This window comes from Corythoichthys intestinalis, chromosome 17, assembly GCF_030265065.1.
Source record: "Corythoichthys intestinalis isolate RoL2023-P3 chromosome 17, ASM3026506v1, whole genome shotgun sequence".
In the NCBI taxonomy this organism is placed as follows: Eukaryota; Metazoa; Chordata; class Actinopteri; order Syngnathiformes; family Syngnathidae; genus Corythoichthys; species Corythoichthys intestinalis.
The window spans coordinates 7,803,452-7,822,229 of record NC_080411.1 but is presented as its reverse complement, the minus strand read 5'-3'; the positions used below and the strand labels follow the sequence as shown (position 1 = coordinate 7,822,229).

General features: G+C 37.5%; 1 protein-coding gene across 1 annotated transcript in view; it reads right to left on the bottom strand.

The window, feature by feature from the left end:
- The window catches only part of il6st (interleukin 6 cytokine family signal transduce), a 37,903-nt gene extending 19,464 nt beyond the window's left edge, over positions 1-18,439 (bottom strand). Inside the window, exons 1-6 of the mRNA XM_057818879.1 lie at positions 18,272-18,439; positions 17,912-17,990; positions 11,742-12,044; positions 8,789-8,936; positions 4,081-4,238; positions 35-189 (exon numbers count right to left, since the gene is read on the bottom strand). Of these exons, the coding sequence (XP_057674862.1) occupies positions 35-189; positions 4,081-4,238; positions 8,789-8,936; positions 11,742-12,044; positions 17,912-17,978 (831 nt within the window). The 5' untranslated portion in view covers positions 17,979-17,990; positions 18,272-18,439. The remainder of the gene's footprint in view (positions 1-34; positions 190-4,080; positions 4,239-8,788; positions 8,937-11,741; positions 12,045-17,911; positions 17,991-18,271) is intronic.
- Between the last annotated feature and the right edge of the window lie 339 nt (positions 18,440-18,778).

Genomic DNA, 18,778 nt, shown 5'->3' with positions numbered 1-18,778 from the left:
TGATTCTAGGCTCTGTCACGGAAGACATACTCACCATAGTCCAAATGTGAGATCCATTTTGGCAGTACCTGATCTCGTATTTCAATTTAACATATTCTTCAGCAATTGGATGAGTCCATCTTATGAGAAGGGAACTGGGAAGTGGAGTTTCAGAAATGGCTGTGACATCTAATGGAGGGTCTGTTTTAGCTGTAACAAAAGCAACAGTATTCATTAGAGGAGTTCCAAAAAAATCGATTATTACATGCATCGCGAGTCGACACGTGACGATTCGATTACGATTCATAAAGGTTCAAAAACGATTATTTTCCCTCATAACTTTATGGCAGCCGCTCGTAGCAGACCGAAATTCAAGACACGTCTGCCGCCCGGGCACCGTTGACGGGCGCACGCACGTTAAGATGGATGATGCTGGTTACTGAGAGAGAGATTTACTCCTTTTTAAAAGACTGGAAAATATATTTGTGTAGGCAGGGACAGATGCGCAACCCTGCGCAAGTTATTTTTCAGAGCAAGAGGGGAAGAGAGATAGTTCGTTGCTTCTTGTCTTTCGGATGTGCAGCAATAGTTTTAAGTAGGGTTGTTCCGATCATGTTTTTTTGCTCCCGATCCGATCCCGATCGTTTTAGTTTGAGTATCTGCCGATCCAGATATTTCCCGAGCCGATTGCTTTTTTTTGCTCCCGATTCAATTCAAATCATTCCCGATAATTTTCCCCGATCATTTACATTTTGGCAATGCATTAAGAAAAAAATGTATAAATCTTGGACGAATATATTCATTCAACATACAGTACATAAGTACTGTATTTGTTAATTATGACAATAAATCCTCAAGATGGCATTTACATTATTAACATTCTTTCTGTGAGTGGGATCCACGGATAGAAAGACTTGTAATTCTTAAAGGATAAATGTGACTTTTTATATTGTGACTAAATATTACCATCTAGTGTATTTGTTGAGCTTTCAGTAAATGATACTGTAGCCATTTAACTGTTCTGCCCAAATGCACGATGGGAAGTGAAACCATGACTGTGCCTAGTGGCACCAATTGATATATCTTCTCTGCGTTGGGACATAACATAGGGTGTAAAGAAAAAGATCAACTACTTCCTTTCTTCCCCACATTGCTTTCGCATGATATTTCTAATTGCTGAGTTAGGGATTTTAAGGCCTTAGCCCAGTGGTGTCCAAACTATTCCACATAGGGCCGCAGTGGGTGCTGGATTTCATTCCTACAAAACAAGATGACATCTTTTCACCAATCTGGTGTCTCACAAGTGTCATCAGTTGATTGCTGTCAGGTGCTGCTTGTTTTAGCACAAACTTCATTGGTTAAACTGTCTGTGCTCGATTAGTAAGAACAAAAACCAGGACCCACAGCGGCCCTTGCGGACAGGTTTGGACACCCATGCTTTAGCCAATTAAAAAAAGGCTCCAAAGACTGCCAAAATTCACTCTACTCATTTTACGCTGCCTTTTAGCTCTATGTATATGTAAATCGGTGCTATTATAGATTGCGACAATGCGTGAGTGGGTCGTGCAGCGCATGCGTTACTTGCGTTAAATATTTTAACGTGGTTAATCCAAAAAAAATTAATTACTGTCATTAACTGTTAAATGTGACAGCCCTACTTTAAGCCAAAACTAAAGACTCTGGGGTGTGTAAGACATTTTGTCTGTAACGTTAAATACAATTAGAAAACGATTTAATTAAAAAATAGATACTATATATTAAAAAAAAAACAATTTTTTAAAAATTGAAATATTCAATATTCCAATTCCGATACTTTGAAAATGACGTGATCGGACCCGATCGATCGGCATCCCGATCGATCGGGACATCTTTAGTTTTAAGCCATTTCAATTAAAAAATGTCCTAAGTGTGTCGCTAAGACCCGTGTACATCCATAAGAGGTGAGTAAACGAACGCTCCTGTACTATTTAGCCTTTATTGTTGTTGTTTTTGAGATGTTAAGAGTTAGCGCCGAGCGCTAAGCTATTTAGCTAATTCGCTAATGTGTATTTCATATGCAGAATGTGTAAAACCATGATTAAGTACAGCGGTAACACTACAAACATGTGAAACAGTACAGAAATCTGTGAAAACAAAGTACATTGGTTAAAAGAAGTCTTATTTCTAAAGACACTTTTTTTCCAGAAAATGTGGAATTCATTCCACCTGTGTAAATTTTATTGTATTGTTGAGAGAAATAAGTACTCCTTTTAAAATGGTTAATGTTTTTGCACTTTCTTGTAAAAAAAATGAATAAATTAAAAAGCAGCTTAAGGGCAGCTTTTTATTGTATGGGCATGTTTTCATCGTTCCTGTTGAAGCATTAGGATATTTTAAATAAATAGTGGGCAAAAATGTGTTTGTCTACTTTATTAATTAGTAATGTACGATGCATCGATAATCGTGATAATCGTGATCATCGTCAATACCGTGATCATCGTTCAAGAATCGAATCGTAGCAACTAGGCCTGTCGCGATAACAAATTTTAGTGTGCGATAATTTCCTAAATTATTGCGATATGCGACATTATTGCACCCCCCAATTTAAAAAACAAAACAAAAACAATAACACTGTGAGAATACAGTATATATTAATAGATCATGTACACCCATTTAAACGCAATAAATGTTTACTCTTGAATTCAAAAATACGTTTTAGGAAATCACAACTAAAAACAATAGACCATGCCTCTTTTAAGTAAAAGACAACAATATTAATACTGCACAGAAACACAGAAGAAATAAAATGTGTTTTTTAAGAAAAATAAAATTCCACTTAATAATCTAAGCATCTGGGGAAATGAAAACGTTTTCCCTCATAGCTTCTGCTATGGCGTTCCATGTGTAACACAGTGGTACTACATACGAAGTTAATTCGTTCCAGGAGCTTGTTTGTAAGTCGAAATGGTCGTATGTCGAGCAGGATTTTCCCATAAGAATACATTATAATTCCAATAATTAGTTCCACAGCCCAAAAACCCACACTACATCCTTAATAAATACTGCTGTTACTATTGCAAATAGCAATTACAAAAAGCAAAACAAATAAAATATGAATAAAAATCAGAGTAACAATAATATAATGATAGCAATAATAACAATATTACAGTGCAGTACCTGTAATAATGTAACGAATCGGCTTCTAATGTGGCGGACTTTTTTTGCTGTACCTGAACGCACCGCGGGGCTGACGGTGAGCAGGAGAGCACTATTTTACTTTCTGTTTCAATTTTGGCGTAAACAGCAGTGGACACTCGGCGAGTTGATGGAATAAATGATTTGAAACCTGACGAAGTTGGCGATTTCTTAGGCGATGGTACCACAATAAGAACTGTCACCTTAACTTATAAAGACTGGCGAACGGAGGGGGACCGCCGGCCGAGATCGGCATTCTACGACCCAGTTCATGGATGCACACACCATGCTTATATTTTGCTATCACATCACATCACATTTTCATTTCAATGGTAAGTTTCACCTTCTTTTTTTTTTCTCCACCTGCACTAAACTAAAAACAGAAATAAATGCATTTTGCGTACAACAAGGAAGCCGAACTTTTAACAGCACGTCAGCCGCACGCGTGCATGCAGGTGCACGCGAGGTGATAAATCGCAGCGGAAAAATTATCGCCTTCATTTATATTTACCGTGCGATATATGAAATTATTGCATATTCCGAAAGGCTTAGTAGCAACCTGAATCGTAATGGAATCGAATCGAATCGTGGGGTGCCTAAGATGGCACACTCCTACACCAGACTACAGCGCTAAAATGATTGGCATCGTGAAAGCAGCCCGAATATATCCCAGATCTTTGCCACAAGACAATGGTTTACAAACAACAGACAGTTCCTTTGCATTTTTTGCCTTAACCAACATCAACCAACATTAACAAATATGGGCCTTTCCAAATCATGACAAATAACTGAATTTAGCACAGGTGTATCAGCTGGTATTCATCTCCTGAGTCATAATATTCCCCCGCAAAAGATTTTTCAAAACAGTAATTATGATAAATAATGTAATAGCAGAGCCATGCTAAACATTGTTATTCAAGATCTTACCAAAACTGATAGCATCTTGTTTTAGATGTTCAGACTCTACAGATCCCAGTTCATTGTGAGCCACGACCCAGATCTCCATCTCCATATGATATGGGAAGAATTCCATTTCCACTATAGCACTATTCTTTAGTGTTTCTTTAGTGTAGAAATGGTTGTTGCTGAAAACACACACGGGTGGAAAGAAAGCTTTACACAGATTTACTTAAAAAAGTCATTTTCCAAGATTTTAAACCGTTTCATCTAGAGCTGAAACGAATACTCGAGCAACTCGAGTTTAAAAACTGATCCGAGTAATTTTATTCACCTCGAGTAATCGTTTATTTTGACAGCTCTAAGCATCACGTTTTGCTCGGACTACTTTTAATGCGGGACAACGCGCTGATTTCACGTGCGTAGAGGAAGAAGCAAAAAAAAAAAAACTTACTGCAGCCGACAGCCGCTACAAACGACGCCGACGTTGCTAAATACTAGCCCGCACTATGCTACGTTGGTAGCAGGTAGCGTCTGATGAGTCTCATAGAGATAACATGTATGTTGAACTAGATGCACAATGACAGACTAGGCCGTGTCTGGGCAGCGTTAGTAAAAAGCCGCCAACCTAAAGCAGTAGAGCGCTAAGCGCTGATAAGGAGCGCTAACCGCTAATAAATAAGATTAACGTTACTTTCACTAGCTCAAGTAACGTTCGCCCTGCGGAGGGCTAGGTTTCTATTAAATATGACTACTTTCGATGCGTGGCTAACGCGTCTTACATACAGGCTTTAACATAACATAGCATTGTGGAGTGATGAGGGCGTAAAATAAAAACTCGATAATGCTAACTATCAATTTTAGCTCAGTAGTCATTGCTGGATAAAACACCAAGTAGCACTGGTCCCTAACGTGTTCCAATACAGCCTGTATAATACATTTATTTTGAACACTGCAAAAACTCAAAATCCTATCAGGACTTACAGTTTAGACTAACTTAAAACTTAACTAGAGCTTAAAAATGGCTTAACACAAATAGAAATTCAATTGAAACACATGGGAAAAAATCCTAACTTTTAAGTGATGTGTGTTATGAAGCGTAACAGCATTTATATATATATATATATATATAAATATATATAAATATATATATATATATATAAAGAGAGAGAGAGAGAGAGAGAGAGAGAGAGAGAGAGAGAGAGAGAGAGAGACAGATTTTTTTTTTCAATTAGATCTAAAGGTTTTTGAGTGGAAGCAGTGAATTAGTCTTTTTTTTATTCTAGAAAATAAAGACATTGATTGACTGAAAATGGTTCAAGATTAGATGAAATGTCTTGTTTTCTCATGTATATTTAGAATTGCTCTTCACCTAAAAATATATTTGTTTTATCCGATTACTCGATTAATCGATAGAATTTCCAGTCGATTACTAAAATATTCAATAGCTGCAGCCCTAGTTTCATCTTGCATGATATAGATTGAAATGGCAGCGTGCCTGGTTGAAGTGTGTTATATGCAGTGTCGACCCTCAGCTGGACAGTTGCCTCAGGCAACATCTAGTGTAGGGGGCGCCAACACAGTTCCTGAATCTCTTCTGACATATCAACTACATTGGTATGAAAAAGTATCTGAACCTTTTGGAATTTCTCACATTTCTGCATAAAATCACCATCAAATGTGATCTGATCTTTGACAAAATCACACAGATGAAAAAACAGTGTCTTCTTTAACTCAACGTTCCAAACATTTATAGGTTTTCATGTTTTAATGAGGATAATATGCAAACAATGACAGAAGGAGGAAAATAAAGTAAGTGAACCATCACATTTAGTATTTTGTGGCCCCCTCTTTGGCAGCAATGACTTCAACCAGACGCTTCTTGTAGCTGCAGATCAGTCTGGCACATTGACCAGGACTAATCTTGGCCCATTCTTCACTACAAAACTGCTGTAGTTCAGTCAGATTCCTGGGATGTCTGGCATGAATCACTGTTTTTAGGTCATGCCACAGCATATCAAAGGGGTTGAAGTAAGGATGTTGACTTGGCCACTCCAGAATGTGTATTTTGTTCTTCTAAAACCATTCTGAAGTTGATTTACTTCTGTGTTTTGGTGTTGCTGTCTTGTTTCAGCATCCATCCTCTTTTTACCTTTAACTGTCTGACAGACAGCCTCAGGTTTTCCTGCAAAACATCCTGATGAACTTTTGAATTCATTCTTCCATTAATGATTGCAAGTTGTCCAGGGCCTGAGGCAGCAAAAGGGCCCTAAATCACAATGGTCCCTCCACAATCCTTCACAGTGGGAAAGCGGTGTTGATGTTGGTGAGCTGTTCCATTTTTCCTCCACACATGGCATTGTGTGTTACTCCCAAACAATTCAACTTTGGTTTCATCAGTCCACAAAATATTCTGCCAAAACTTCTCTGGAGTGTCTAAGTGCCTTTTTGCGAACATTATATGAGCAACAATATTTTTTTAGACAGCTGTGGCTTTCTCCGTGGAGTCCTCCCATGAACACCATTCTTGGCCATAGTTTTATATATAATTGATGAGATATTGGAATGTGCCCATAAATTCTGTAAGTCTTTAGCAGACACTCTAGGGTTCTCTTTTATCTGTCTGAGTATTCTGTGCTGAACTTTTGGTGTCATCTTTGGTTGACGGCCACTCCTTGGGAGAGAAGCAACAGTGCCAAGAGAATTCTTACCAGGTGAGTGTTTTATAGTGGGCAGGGCAGCTCTAAACCACTCATCAGTGATTGGGCACAAACCTGACTGAAATTGTTGAGTAAAAATTGGTTTCAATTGATCTTTAAGTCTCCTTGGACAAAGGGTTCACTTACTTATTTTTCCCCCTTCTGTCATTTTTTGAATGATATCTTCATTAAAATATGAAAACCTATAAATGTTTAGGTGGTTTTAGTTAGAGCAGACACTGTTTTTACATCTGTGTGATTTTGACAAAGATCAGATCACATTTGATAGTGATTTTATGCAGAAATGTGAGAAATTCCAAAAGGTTCAGATACTTTTCCATACCACTGTACATTTCAATGTTACATATATACAGTGGGGCAAATAAGTATTTAGTCAACCACTAACTGTGCAAGTTCTCCCACTTGAAAGTATTAGAGAGGCCTGTTGTTGTCAACATGGGTAAACCTCAACCATGAGAGACAGAATGTGGAAAAAAAAAAGAAAATCACTTTGTTTGATTTTTAAAGAATTTATTTGCAAATCATGGTTGAAAATAAATATTTGGTCAACACCAAAAGTTCATCTCAATACTTTGTTATGTACCCTTTGTTGGCAATAACGGAGGCCAAACGTTTTCTGTAACTCTTCACAAGTTTTGCACACACTGTTGCTGGTATTTTGGCCCATTCCTCCATGCAGATCTCCTCTAGAGCAGTGATGTTTTGGGGCTGTCGTTGGGCAACACGGACTTTCAACTCCCTCCATAGATTTTCTATGGGGTTGAGAGCTGGAGACTGGCTAGGCCACTCCAGGACCTTGAAATGCTTCTTACGAAGCCATTTCTTTGTTGCCCTGCATTGTCATACTGAAAGACCCAGCCACGTCTCATCTTCAATGCCCTTGCTGATGGAAGGAGATTTTCACTCGAAATCTCTCGATACATGGCCCCATTCATTCTCTCCTTTACACAGATCAGTCGTCCTGGTCCCTTTGCAGAAAAACAGCCCCAAAGCATGATGTTTCCACCCCCATGCTTCACAGTGGGTATGGTGTTCTTCGGATGCAATTCAGTATTCTTTCTCCTCCAAACATGAGAACCTGTGTTTCTACCAAAACGTTTTATTTTGGTTTCATCTGGCCATAACACATTTTCCCAGTCCTCTTCTGGATCATCCAAATGCTCTCTAGCGAACCGCAGACGGGCCTGGTCGTGTACTGGCTTCAGCAGGGGGACACGTCTGGCAGTGCAGGATTTGAGTCCCTGGCGGCACATTGTGTTACTGATTGTAGCCTTTGTTACTGTGGTCCCAGCTCTCTGTAGGTCATTCAATAGGTCCCGCCGTATAGTTCTGGGATTTTTGCTCACCGTTCTTGTTATCATTTTGACACCACGGGGTGAGATCTTGCATAGAACCCTAGATCGAGGGATCTTATCAGTGGTATTGTATGTCTTCCATTTTCTAATAATTGCTCCCACAGTTGATTTCTTTACACCAAGCGTTTTACCTATTGCAGATTCAGCCTTTCCCAGTCTGGTGCAAGTCTAAAATTTTGTCTCTGGTGTCCTTCGACAGCTCTTCGGTCTTGGCCATAGTGGAGTTTGGAGTGTGACTGACTGAGGTTGTGGACAGGTTTCTATTATACCGATAATGAGTTAAAACAGGTGCCATTAATACAGGTAACGAGTGGAGCCTCGTTAGACCTCGTTAGAAGAAGTTAGACCTCTTTGACAGCCAGAAATCTTGCTTGTTTGTAAGTGATCAAATACTTATTTTCCACTCTAATTTGGAAATAAATTCTTTAAAAATCAAACAATGGAATTTTCTGGGGGGTTTTTTCACATTCTGTCTCTCTTTGTTTACCCATGTTGACAATTACAGGCCTCTCTAATCTTTTCAAGTAGGAGAACTTGCACAATTGCTGGTTGACTAAATACTTTTTTGGCAAATAATAGGTCATTTTGTCTGTTGTGTTTAAAATGTAGACAACATATTTTCATTCATAAGCAATTCAAGGAAATGCAATGAAGTGTACTTACACGCTGATATTAACATGTATTTTATATGTTGTTGGCTTATCCTTGTGGTTATGTTTTGCTGCTTCCCACGAGCACTTGAGGTTTTTTGATAGATAATTCTTCTCCTGAATTGCTATACAGGTCAGATTTTTAGGTTTTTCTGGAGGATCTGAAATTCAGAAAGAAACACAGTCAGTTAAAGGTAAATGAAAATAGCATAGTTAGAGCAGTTTAATAAAGGAGCAGTTAACACATTCTGTAACTATTATACCAAGAAAACCGTTGTGTACAGTACAAAATGGGGCATTTTAAATAATCACTGAAAGTATGAAGAGTGGTGGAAATATATGACTGGTATTCAAGTAAGAAAGTGCAAGAAAGAAAAGGGCCTTAGATAGCTCTTTGGAGATCTTTTAAATCAACAAGCTTGGTTGAAGAGCTGCAAACACTTAAAATTTCAATATCAGCATATCTGTGGTTACCTGAGTATTCAAGTTTTTCAAATGTTTGTTATAGTTGTCCTCAGATAACTTGTAGTGTCTGGGGCAACTATAATTACATAAAAGTAGGATTTTTCCCCACATTTAAGGAACATTTTGACTTGTGTTTTGGAGAACCAAACACTGTTGATGCAGTCGATAACACATTTTTCAACCGATACCGATAATTTCCTCCTCATTCCAACCGATAACCGATAATGTCAAGCCGATAATTCTATTAAAAGATTAATGTAAAATTTGAAAGTATACACAAAAGAAAATATTACTGTGCAAAAATATAATTTATTGCTCTTTTTTTTCAACATAAAATATGAACAAGTAATCAATTCCAACATCTAAATAATGACAGATTGTCTGACATTGTGTAATGGTAAACATTTGGCAACAATTACTTACAGAGTAAATACCTAAGTTGCACAAAAATGCCTTTAAAAGTAAGCCATTCCTAACATATATAACATTACTAAACTGCAAAACACACCTCCTTAAAACTAGTCAGTTTTAAGTGTAAATCTATTGGAAATAAGTGAAATTATCTGCCAGCGCTTCAAGTGAATTTCTCTCAGATTTCTTGGAAGAAAAATAGCTAGCTGAAAATAATCTTAACGGCCTTATTTTAAGCAATAAATTATTATACTTAATCCTAAAAATAAAAAATAAAAAATAAAATAAAACTTGGAAGAAGGAAAGATTTTGAATAATATTTGTGGCTACAGAATATTATTGTTATTTGATTACAACAGGAATGTGAATATTTAAATTGATAAGTGTTAATAAGTGCCAATAAGTTTTGATTATCTACTGTGACTGTAATTGAGCAGACAAATAAGTCATGTATGAGATGTCATGTACCCATTCTGCAGCGCTTTGTTTACATTTGCAGCACTCATGACATTTGCTTTACAGCAGCTAAACTGAAACACGGCAGTACTATTTGGACAGAGTTGAAGCTCGCATCCCCGTGCGTGTTGTTTTGTGCCTGAGTTTTGTTAAGCCGAAAATAAAGACAGCGGTACAAAGTCATCTGACCGCTCGTCATTTTACACACGGAATGCATTATTGACTGGCTGACTTCGTTTTCTGCAAGTTTAAATTATCATCTAACCACTGTGCCGTCATGATAAGCTTGCTTACTGGACATCACTTGTTCAAATGTCCGTGGTGAAAATGATGTGATTGGCATGTTTTTCATGAAGAATGGTGGTCGTATAAACTACATTATTTCTTTATCCAGGGCTTTGGCTCTCGGGTCATTTCGGTAAAAAAATGTGTTTCGTCTCGGCGGTGGCAGCTATGTTCGTACCGGATAACCACGGCAAACCCGCCCTGGCCGGTTTGCCGTGGTGTATTCGGGGCCTGGCTCTGCTCCGGACGGCGGCGCATGCTTCGCGTCACGCACGCCATGGGGGAACTCTCAAGAAACCGGGGTGTTCGCCGGAGGTCCCGCCGCCGGGGAAACGGGCTCGGCCCGCCCCGTCATAGCGGCCTGCCGGACCGGCCAGAGCGGCGGGTTCCGCTGGAAGACGGCTACTTGCCAACTATCGGTCTCCAATGGTGCCGATGTTTAGCCTTAGATGCGAGTTTACCACCTGCCTTGGGCTGCATTCCCTAAAAACCCGACTCTGTATCGTCACTAGCCCCGTAGTTTAACTGAGTCTGTGTTTCCAATAGCTTTAGCATTCTCGCTAGCAGCATCCTCGTATTCGTTCCAAAAGTCTTTGTGATGCAGTTTTAAATGGCTGCTGGGTTAATGGTGTTGAATGAGGATGCTTTCTTTCCGCCTGGTGGAACTTCTGCGGTGCATGTTTCGCAGATGGCGAGAGCGTCGTTTTTTTTAGTAACAGCCGCCATAATATCCAACTGCTTCTTGTCATGTAACTCCGCCTCCTCAACCCCTCCTCCCTCAGGGGCTTCAGAGAGGGGAGGGGTTGAGGAGGCGGCGTGCTGAATTCTTCGGTTACGCACATTTGGAGGCTAAATGAAGTATATAATTATCGGATTGTATTATCGGTTGAAATTTTTTTATTATCTGGATTATCTGTGTGACGTCATATTGCCGGTGACCGATATTATTGTGTATCTTTAGTCTCAATATATTTTCTTTTAAGCAAGAACAATATATGACCAGCTACAGTAAATTTAGCTACATCAATGCTACTGTGAGTCAACTACTAGCATTATTCCATTCAAGCCATGTATTATTATAACAGGGTATCCATAGCAAAAAAAAAAGATTCTTCCATTTATTAATGTGTTTGTTTCTATAAAATAATCACTTGTCCCACCATAGTCGTTTGGGGAACTGCATTCAGAGGTCAATTCCTATATCAAAGTACAACGAAGGTCAATCTAGTGGACACAGTAACTAACATTGCAGCTTTGAGAGCTTAGCACAGGTCGTAAATATGGCACTGCTACTGCATGTACTAAATATGAATGTCATAAGAGCAAAAATGTTTTAACTTGTTACTTACAGAGTTTTGTTAGGAGGATCGCTTGAGTGAATTTGTTTTCACTATATGAAATATCAGAGTCTTTTCTCTTTCGTCGGCAGAATAACCATTCTGACTTTTCATTGTTTATAGGGATAGTGACACTGAGTGCTGATTCGTTGATTTTTGTGTACTGATTTTGGGGGATAATGTTTTGGGAAAAACTCCAGTACAGGTCTTCGGGTGTGGCTTCATTTGTGTCAATGATCACACATGTAGCTGTGAAGTTCGTCCCAATCTGAAGAAATGGAGACTGCGGCGTTACCATCAAATGCCTTTCAGCTCCTGAAATAAAATTAGAGTAAATTTGAGACATTAGCAACAATTGATTAGAGGAAAGTAATCTTTAGCTACAAAACACAACAATTTCAAAGACAGGCAATAAGTCTGTAAATACTTTTGTGTCAGTGTGGACTATACAAAGCAACAGAAAATTATTGGATATGGCCTCAATCTGTAATCCTCTGTTTTATAGCCACTAATCAGTATGATTTGGATTAGTTTATTACAGCCTGCGATGCATTGCATAATTGAGGTTAAACTATTATGTTGCGCAAATGTATAATCTTAACAAGTTCTAGCATAACGCATAAGAGAAAAAAATTAAAAATCAATGACTCAAAATTCCTTAACTCATGTTAATTCATGCAAAGTCATGCGTAAGTAAGAAACTTGTAACCCCTCAAACCAATAATTGCATATACGACTATCAGAGGTGGGTAGTAAAACATTACATGTACTCCGTTACATTTATTTGAGTAACTTTTTGTACTTCCAAGAGTACCATATTTTTCGGACTATAAGCGCACCGGAGTATAAGTCGCACCAGCCATAAAATGCCCAGTGAAGAGGAAAAAAACATATGGCGGAAAACACAGACAAGACTGAAAAAGCAGTTTCTGCTGTTGCACTCCTCTTTAAAAGAAACTGCTGTATTTTAAGCCAAAACAACTGTTGTGTTTGATAGAACAATTTCTCTATATGCTGCCATAGCAGATTCATGGCACAATAAGCCCCCAAAGTATTTTTAATTTGTTCGTTTTACCCCGAAAACCTCCGTTTACATACGTCGCGCAACCGCTTTTGTTTCAACCCAGCCATAAAACGAAGGTAATTAATTATATTTATTATTCAAAATGTCTGTCGTTTTTAGCTTAGAATCATTAATTGATGTCTTATATTTCGTTTTTAAAAAGAAAAAGAAAAAAAACTTTAAAAAATTATCCACTCACCTATTTTAAACTTTTAAACAAATTACGTCACAATGAAAAAATGGCATCTGTAAAAAAGTCACGGGTATCTACCTCATAATTATCGCTTAATTGCATTTTTTTTTTTTGGTACTGTCGCATTTTCTCCGATACGTTAGATGATAAATAATTCATCCGAACAAAGAAAAAAAAAAAAAAAAGAAGGTTATTTTTTTAATTAATCCCATTAAAATATTTGACACAATTAACGCACAAATGCCCCTCTCAAACAGATTAAAATGAGAGCACAGTGAAAGGTGTACTTGTTGTGTTTTTCGGAGTTTTGGCGCCCTCTGCTGGGGCTTGGGTGCGACTGATTTTTATAGGCTTCAGCCCCCATGAGCATTGTGTAAGTAATTATTGACATCAACAATGGCGGGCTACTAGTTTATTTTTTGATTGAAAATTTTACAAATTTTATTAAAACGAAATTATGAAGAGGGGTTTTGATATAAAATTTCTATAACTTGTCTTTTAAGAACTACAAGTCTTTCTATCCATGGATCGCTTGAACAGAATTTTAATATGGTAATGCCATCTTGTTGATTTATTGTTATAATAAAGAAGCACAGTACTTATGTACCATATGTTGAATGTATATATCCATCTTATGTCTTATCTTTCCATTCCAACAATAATTTACAGAAAAATATGGCATATTTTATAGATGGTTTGAATTGCGATTAATTACCATTACTTAATTTTTAAGCTGTAATTAACTGATTAAAAATTTTAATCGTTTGACACCCCCAGTAAATATATGAAAAAAAATCTCAACCACTCCTCGATGTCTGCGATTTCTGCATCGCAACCCTTGTTATATTACCATGTTTCACCCATAAAATCCCCCAAAAAATCCAGCTTTGGCCATTCACAGCTGTGTCTTAACACTCAGTGATACATGCTACATGGAGTTTTTGGATCGAAACAAGGTAAGTAAGTGATAATATCTCATTAAAGTCATGGCGTCTGTAATTCTCTCGCATGCTCTCACCTCCAGATAGGGTTTTGCTGTTTAAAAAACATTTAAAAAAACAACAACAAAAAACGCCCTTCTGTTCAAAATTTTTCTTCCCCCATAAAATTGAGATCTTAAGCTTTCCAATGATGTATCACACATGCATTTGGGACAATTTTGAAATTCAGCCAAATTGGAGGTCTCAGAGCAGAACTTCAACTCACCTGAGTGTTTTCCTTCATATATAAATCGCATTTTTGGGGGAAATTTACTTGATATAATCCAACACATAGAACAGATATGTCATATTGAAAGGCAAATAAAAATAAAAATATAATAGAGAACAACATGCTGAATAAGTGTACAGTATGATGTTATATGATGCATTATGTTAACGTAACATAGCTATTAAAGAGTTTTTCAGATAACTATAGCATAAAGAACATGCTAACAAGTTTACCAAACCATCAATGTCACTCAAAAACACACAAAAAACATGCGAAATGATATTATAATGTGTTAATAATTTCACACATAAGTCGCGCCTGAGTATAAGTCGCACCCCCAGCCAAACTATGAAAAAAAACTGCGACTTAAAGTCCGAAAAATACGTTACTTTTACTAAGCCATACTTTTTACTTTTATTTTTGGCTACTCTACCCACCTCTGACGACTATGCTCTGCCACAGTTTTACAAATCCTTTAGATTTTATTCTTTCTTTAGACTGTGGATGATGACACGGTTCAAAAATGTGAAACAGCCTTCATCAATGTCCAAGATGGATTTAAAAAAAAAGTGAAAAAACGTGAATCACCAGGAGAGGTATAGTAATTTCAAGAGTGTATCTACAGTATTATTTTTGCTTCTTTATAACTGTGTTCGCTGTTTATCAGCGTTTATGTGCTGTGCGCTAAAAGTTACTGCTGACGATGTAACCTATCACAAAGACAGCACAAAAATCACAGTATTTGTCGTTGATATGTAAAAGTGTGTAACATAATTTTGTGTGTACAATAAACGTTCACATTGATTACTTGGTTGCTTTTTTTGAGGCGATATTTCATCTCGCAGACTCACAATGAAGACATTATCTCTTGGCTCAGCTCAAACTGTGAGTCTGAGCAAAACTGATAAGCCTGCAGCCTTCTGTGGCATTTTGACATCCTGGCTGACAGTCTGTAAGTTACCTCTAGCACAAAGGAGCTTGGGTATAACAGACGTCAAATTTGTTCCAAAATGGTAGCGCATATGAATAGAGCTGTCCCAACTAATCGACGTAGTCAACGTCATCCATGACGTAGATGCATCGACAAGCACCTCATCCCATCAACGGTTAATAAAGGGTTAAAAATATACAGTACTGTGCAAAAGTTTTAGGCAGGACACCTGCCTAAAACTTTTGCACAGTACTGTATACTTTTATTATATTATGTATATACAGGATATACTGTATGTATATATTTTCCCCAAGTGGAAGCTTCCATGATCCTAATAAATTTAATAATTTAAAAAATATATATATATATACAGTACTGTGCAAAGGTTTTAGGCAGGTGTCCTGCCTAAAACTTTTGCACAGTACTGTATTTGGCGGAAAACACAGACAAGGCTGAAAAAGCAGTTTCTGCTCTTGCACCCCTCTTTAAAATAAACTGCTCTGCTCTTGCACCCCTCCTTAAAATAAACTGCTGTATTTTAAGCCAAAAGAACTGTTGTGCTTGATAGTACAATATGTCTATATGCTGCCATAGCAGATTCATGGCGCACTAAGCCTCCGAATTATTTTTAATTTGTCCGTTTTACCCTGAAAACCCTTGTTTACAGAGGTCGTGCAACCGCTATTGTTTCAACCTAGCCATAAAAAGAAGGTAAGTAATTATATTTATTATTCAAAATGTCTGTCATTTTTAGCTTAGAAATTAATTGATGTCTAAATTTTAGTAAAAAATAAATAAAATAAACGACTTTAAAAAATTATTCACTCGCATATTTTAAACTTTTAAACAAATGACACAAATCACAATGAAAAATTTGTCGTCTGTAAAAAAGTCACGGACATCTACCTCATAACTATCGCTTATTTTTATTTTTTTTGTTACTGTCGCATTTCCCCCGATATGTTAGATGATACATAATCGATCCAAACAAAAAAAAATTGTAAAATAACATTTAAAAGGGTAACTATATGAAAAAGAAAATCTCAACCACTCCTTGTTGACTGCGATTTCTGCATCGCGGCCCTTGTTATATCACCATGTTTCACCTATAAAATTTTAAAAATCCGACTGTGGCCATTCACAGCTGTGTCTTGACACTCGGTGATACATGCTACATGGAGATTTTGAATCGAAACAAAGTAAGTATGCGATAATATCTCGTTAAAATCGAGGCGTCTTTAATTCAAAATTTTAGTTCCCCCAGAAAATTGAGATTTTAAGCTTTCCAATGATGTATCACACATGCATTTCGGACAATTTTGACATGTTCGGACAATTTTTAAAGTTGGCTAAACTGGGGTTCTCAGAGCGGAACTTCAAGTCACCTGAGTGTTTTCCGTCATATATAAATATGCGTGGAAAGTTGAGAATGGCGGACGATCGGGATTCAAGTGGGGAAAGCGGCACAAAGCCAAAAAAGCGCACCACACTGACCAAAGCATTGACGTCTTTTAACGAAACAAAGGAGTACACTGTAAACCAAAGCTTGCATACCACGGCAGCACGTCGGGCGTAAATGAACACCTGAAGCGCCGTCACCCAGGTACAATTTTGGAAGGCGACAGGAGACAACAAGCTGGCGGATCGTAAGTCCATATAACGACATTTTTTTATTGAAGTTGCCTTTATGTGGGTCGTAGGACAGAGTATTAGTGTAACTGAATAAGCAGCTATTTACGTAGCACGTTGCCGCCTACCTTAAAATCAACAATATTGAAAGCACCTTGTGTTTTAGAATGGTTTTACAAATAAGGAAATCATTCATTATTTTGCTTCATCCACATCAAATTATAATCAATAGAATTTATACTAATGCTATGTCGTAGCTCTCAGCAAATGTACATGTATGTAAAGTGCGTAGCGCCTCACAGCTATACTACCCCTACATAATAACGCGACTTTTCAATATTACGACTTTAATCTTGTTATTTTTTTATTTATTTGACCCTAATACTCCATCGTAGCATCATATCAACGTGCATCATTAATTTCTTATACGTACTTCACACCAGTGATGCGTGACATTTATTTATCTTCTCTGCTGGTGCTCACTCTAAGTCTGAGACCAATATAGACATACCACAAAAAGAGAACTAATTGTTTTGAATCTGTTGGAAAGGTGAAGTCACAGTGTTCTTAATCTGTTCACATTCCATTCTTTTGCACTAGTTAATGCCATCAGCATTTGATTTACTATTATTATTTATGTGTTTATTTGTACTTTAGTAAAGAATGTTAGTGTTCCAAAATGTTTTTGTGAATTAATAATCGTCAACAAAAATTTATTAGACTAGTTGACTAATTTTTAAAGTCTGCAGACTAATTGGGAGAAAAATAATTGTTTGGGACAGCCCTACGTATGAGCTGTCATTTTATGTGTTTAAACATGATTATCGCTATTATCACAGTTCTAAGAAAGTTGTGATTTGAATATTTAGATTTCTTTTTGAGCAACCAATTTTCACATGATGGGTATGTATACAAAAGCATCACTCTTAAGGTAGTTGTGAAGGCAACAATAAGTCCAACCCAGTACTGGGCAGATGTACCGAATAAAGTGGCCGGTGAAACTAACCAATACAGAAAAATAATAAGTTATTGTTGGTCTGGTCCTCAATAACAGTCAAGTTTTTCATGAGAATTGCCAATGTCTGGCAAAAGGTCACATCGTGTTCACAGCATGGTGACATACACAGCACAATAATTTGAATTTAAACCGCACATACCTGAAGAGTAAGAAACAGAAGCCAAATATGCTAGTACCAACAGCTGGATCCTTCTCGTCGACATCATGGTTATAGAGGGCTGTCAAAGAAAAACTCAAATATTCATTTTGCCCATTTTTTTACGCCTTACAACCTCAGCAACACTTGCAAATATTAGTACAACTGATGACGTATTCGAAAACACTTCATAAACGCATGTTATGGGTTCTTAGTTTTGGTCTCAAATGTTCAAAAGTAACATAACGAGAATAAATACAGAGAAATTCCAACAAAAGTGTTAGTTTTGAAATCGCCTCACCCCATCATCCATCTAACGCCATTTTGTTTTCGCAGTCTGAGAAGGAAGATCTTATGACTTACCAATTTTGTTTCGGTTTTAGTCCATGTGTTATCCTATAATTAATGTCGTCTGAGTCGAGTTAGTCTCAAAACAAATTGTGTACGTGCCATCTTGAGGGTCAAATCTGCGCTACTTGGTTTGTCTGTGTGTTGGGACCACCCATTTCCCGTCAAGGAAGCTTGTGTCGTAATAGCTAGTCGCGCTGCGTCACCAGATCTCACAAAATCCGGATGCACAAACTCTACTCCATCACAGTATCTTTTGGTTATATAGATCTGTTTAAAACCCAGCAACCGCGCGTTCTAATTCGCCACTTACTCTGTCGGTCAATTACTCTTGACCAATCGTATGTTTCGAATTTAACGCCCCTTGCTTTCCATGGAGATTTTTCCAGTAAGTCCCCGCCTCTGTTCCCACAGAAAAGGAAATGGCTGCCAAACAAAACAAGAGTGTTATTTATCGGTTTTGGCATGACAGTACGTTCCCCCGCAATGAGTTTCCAACGTGTCGATTGTTATTTTCCAGTC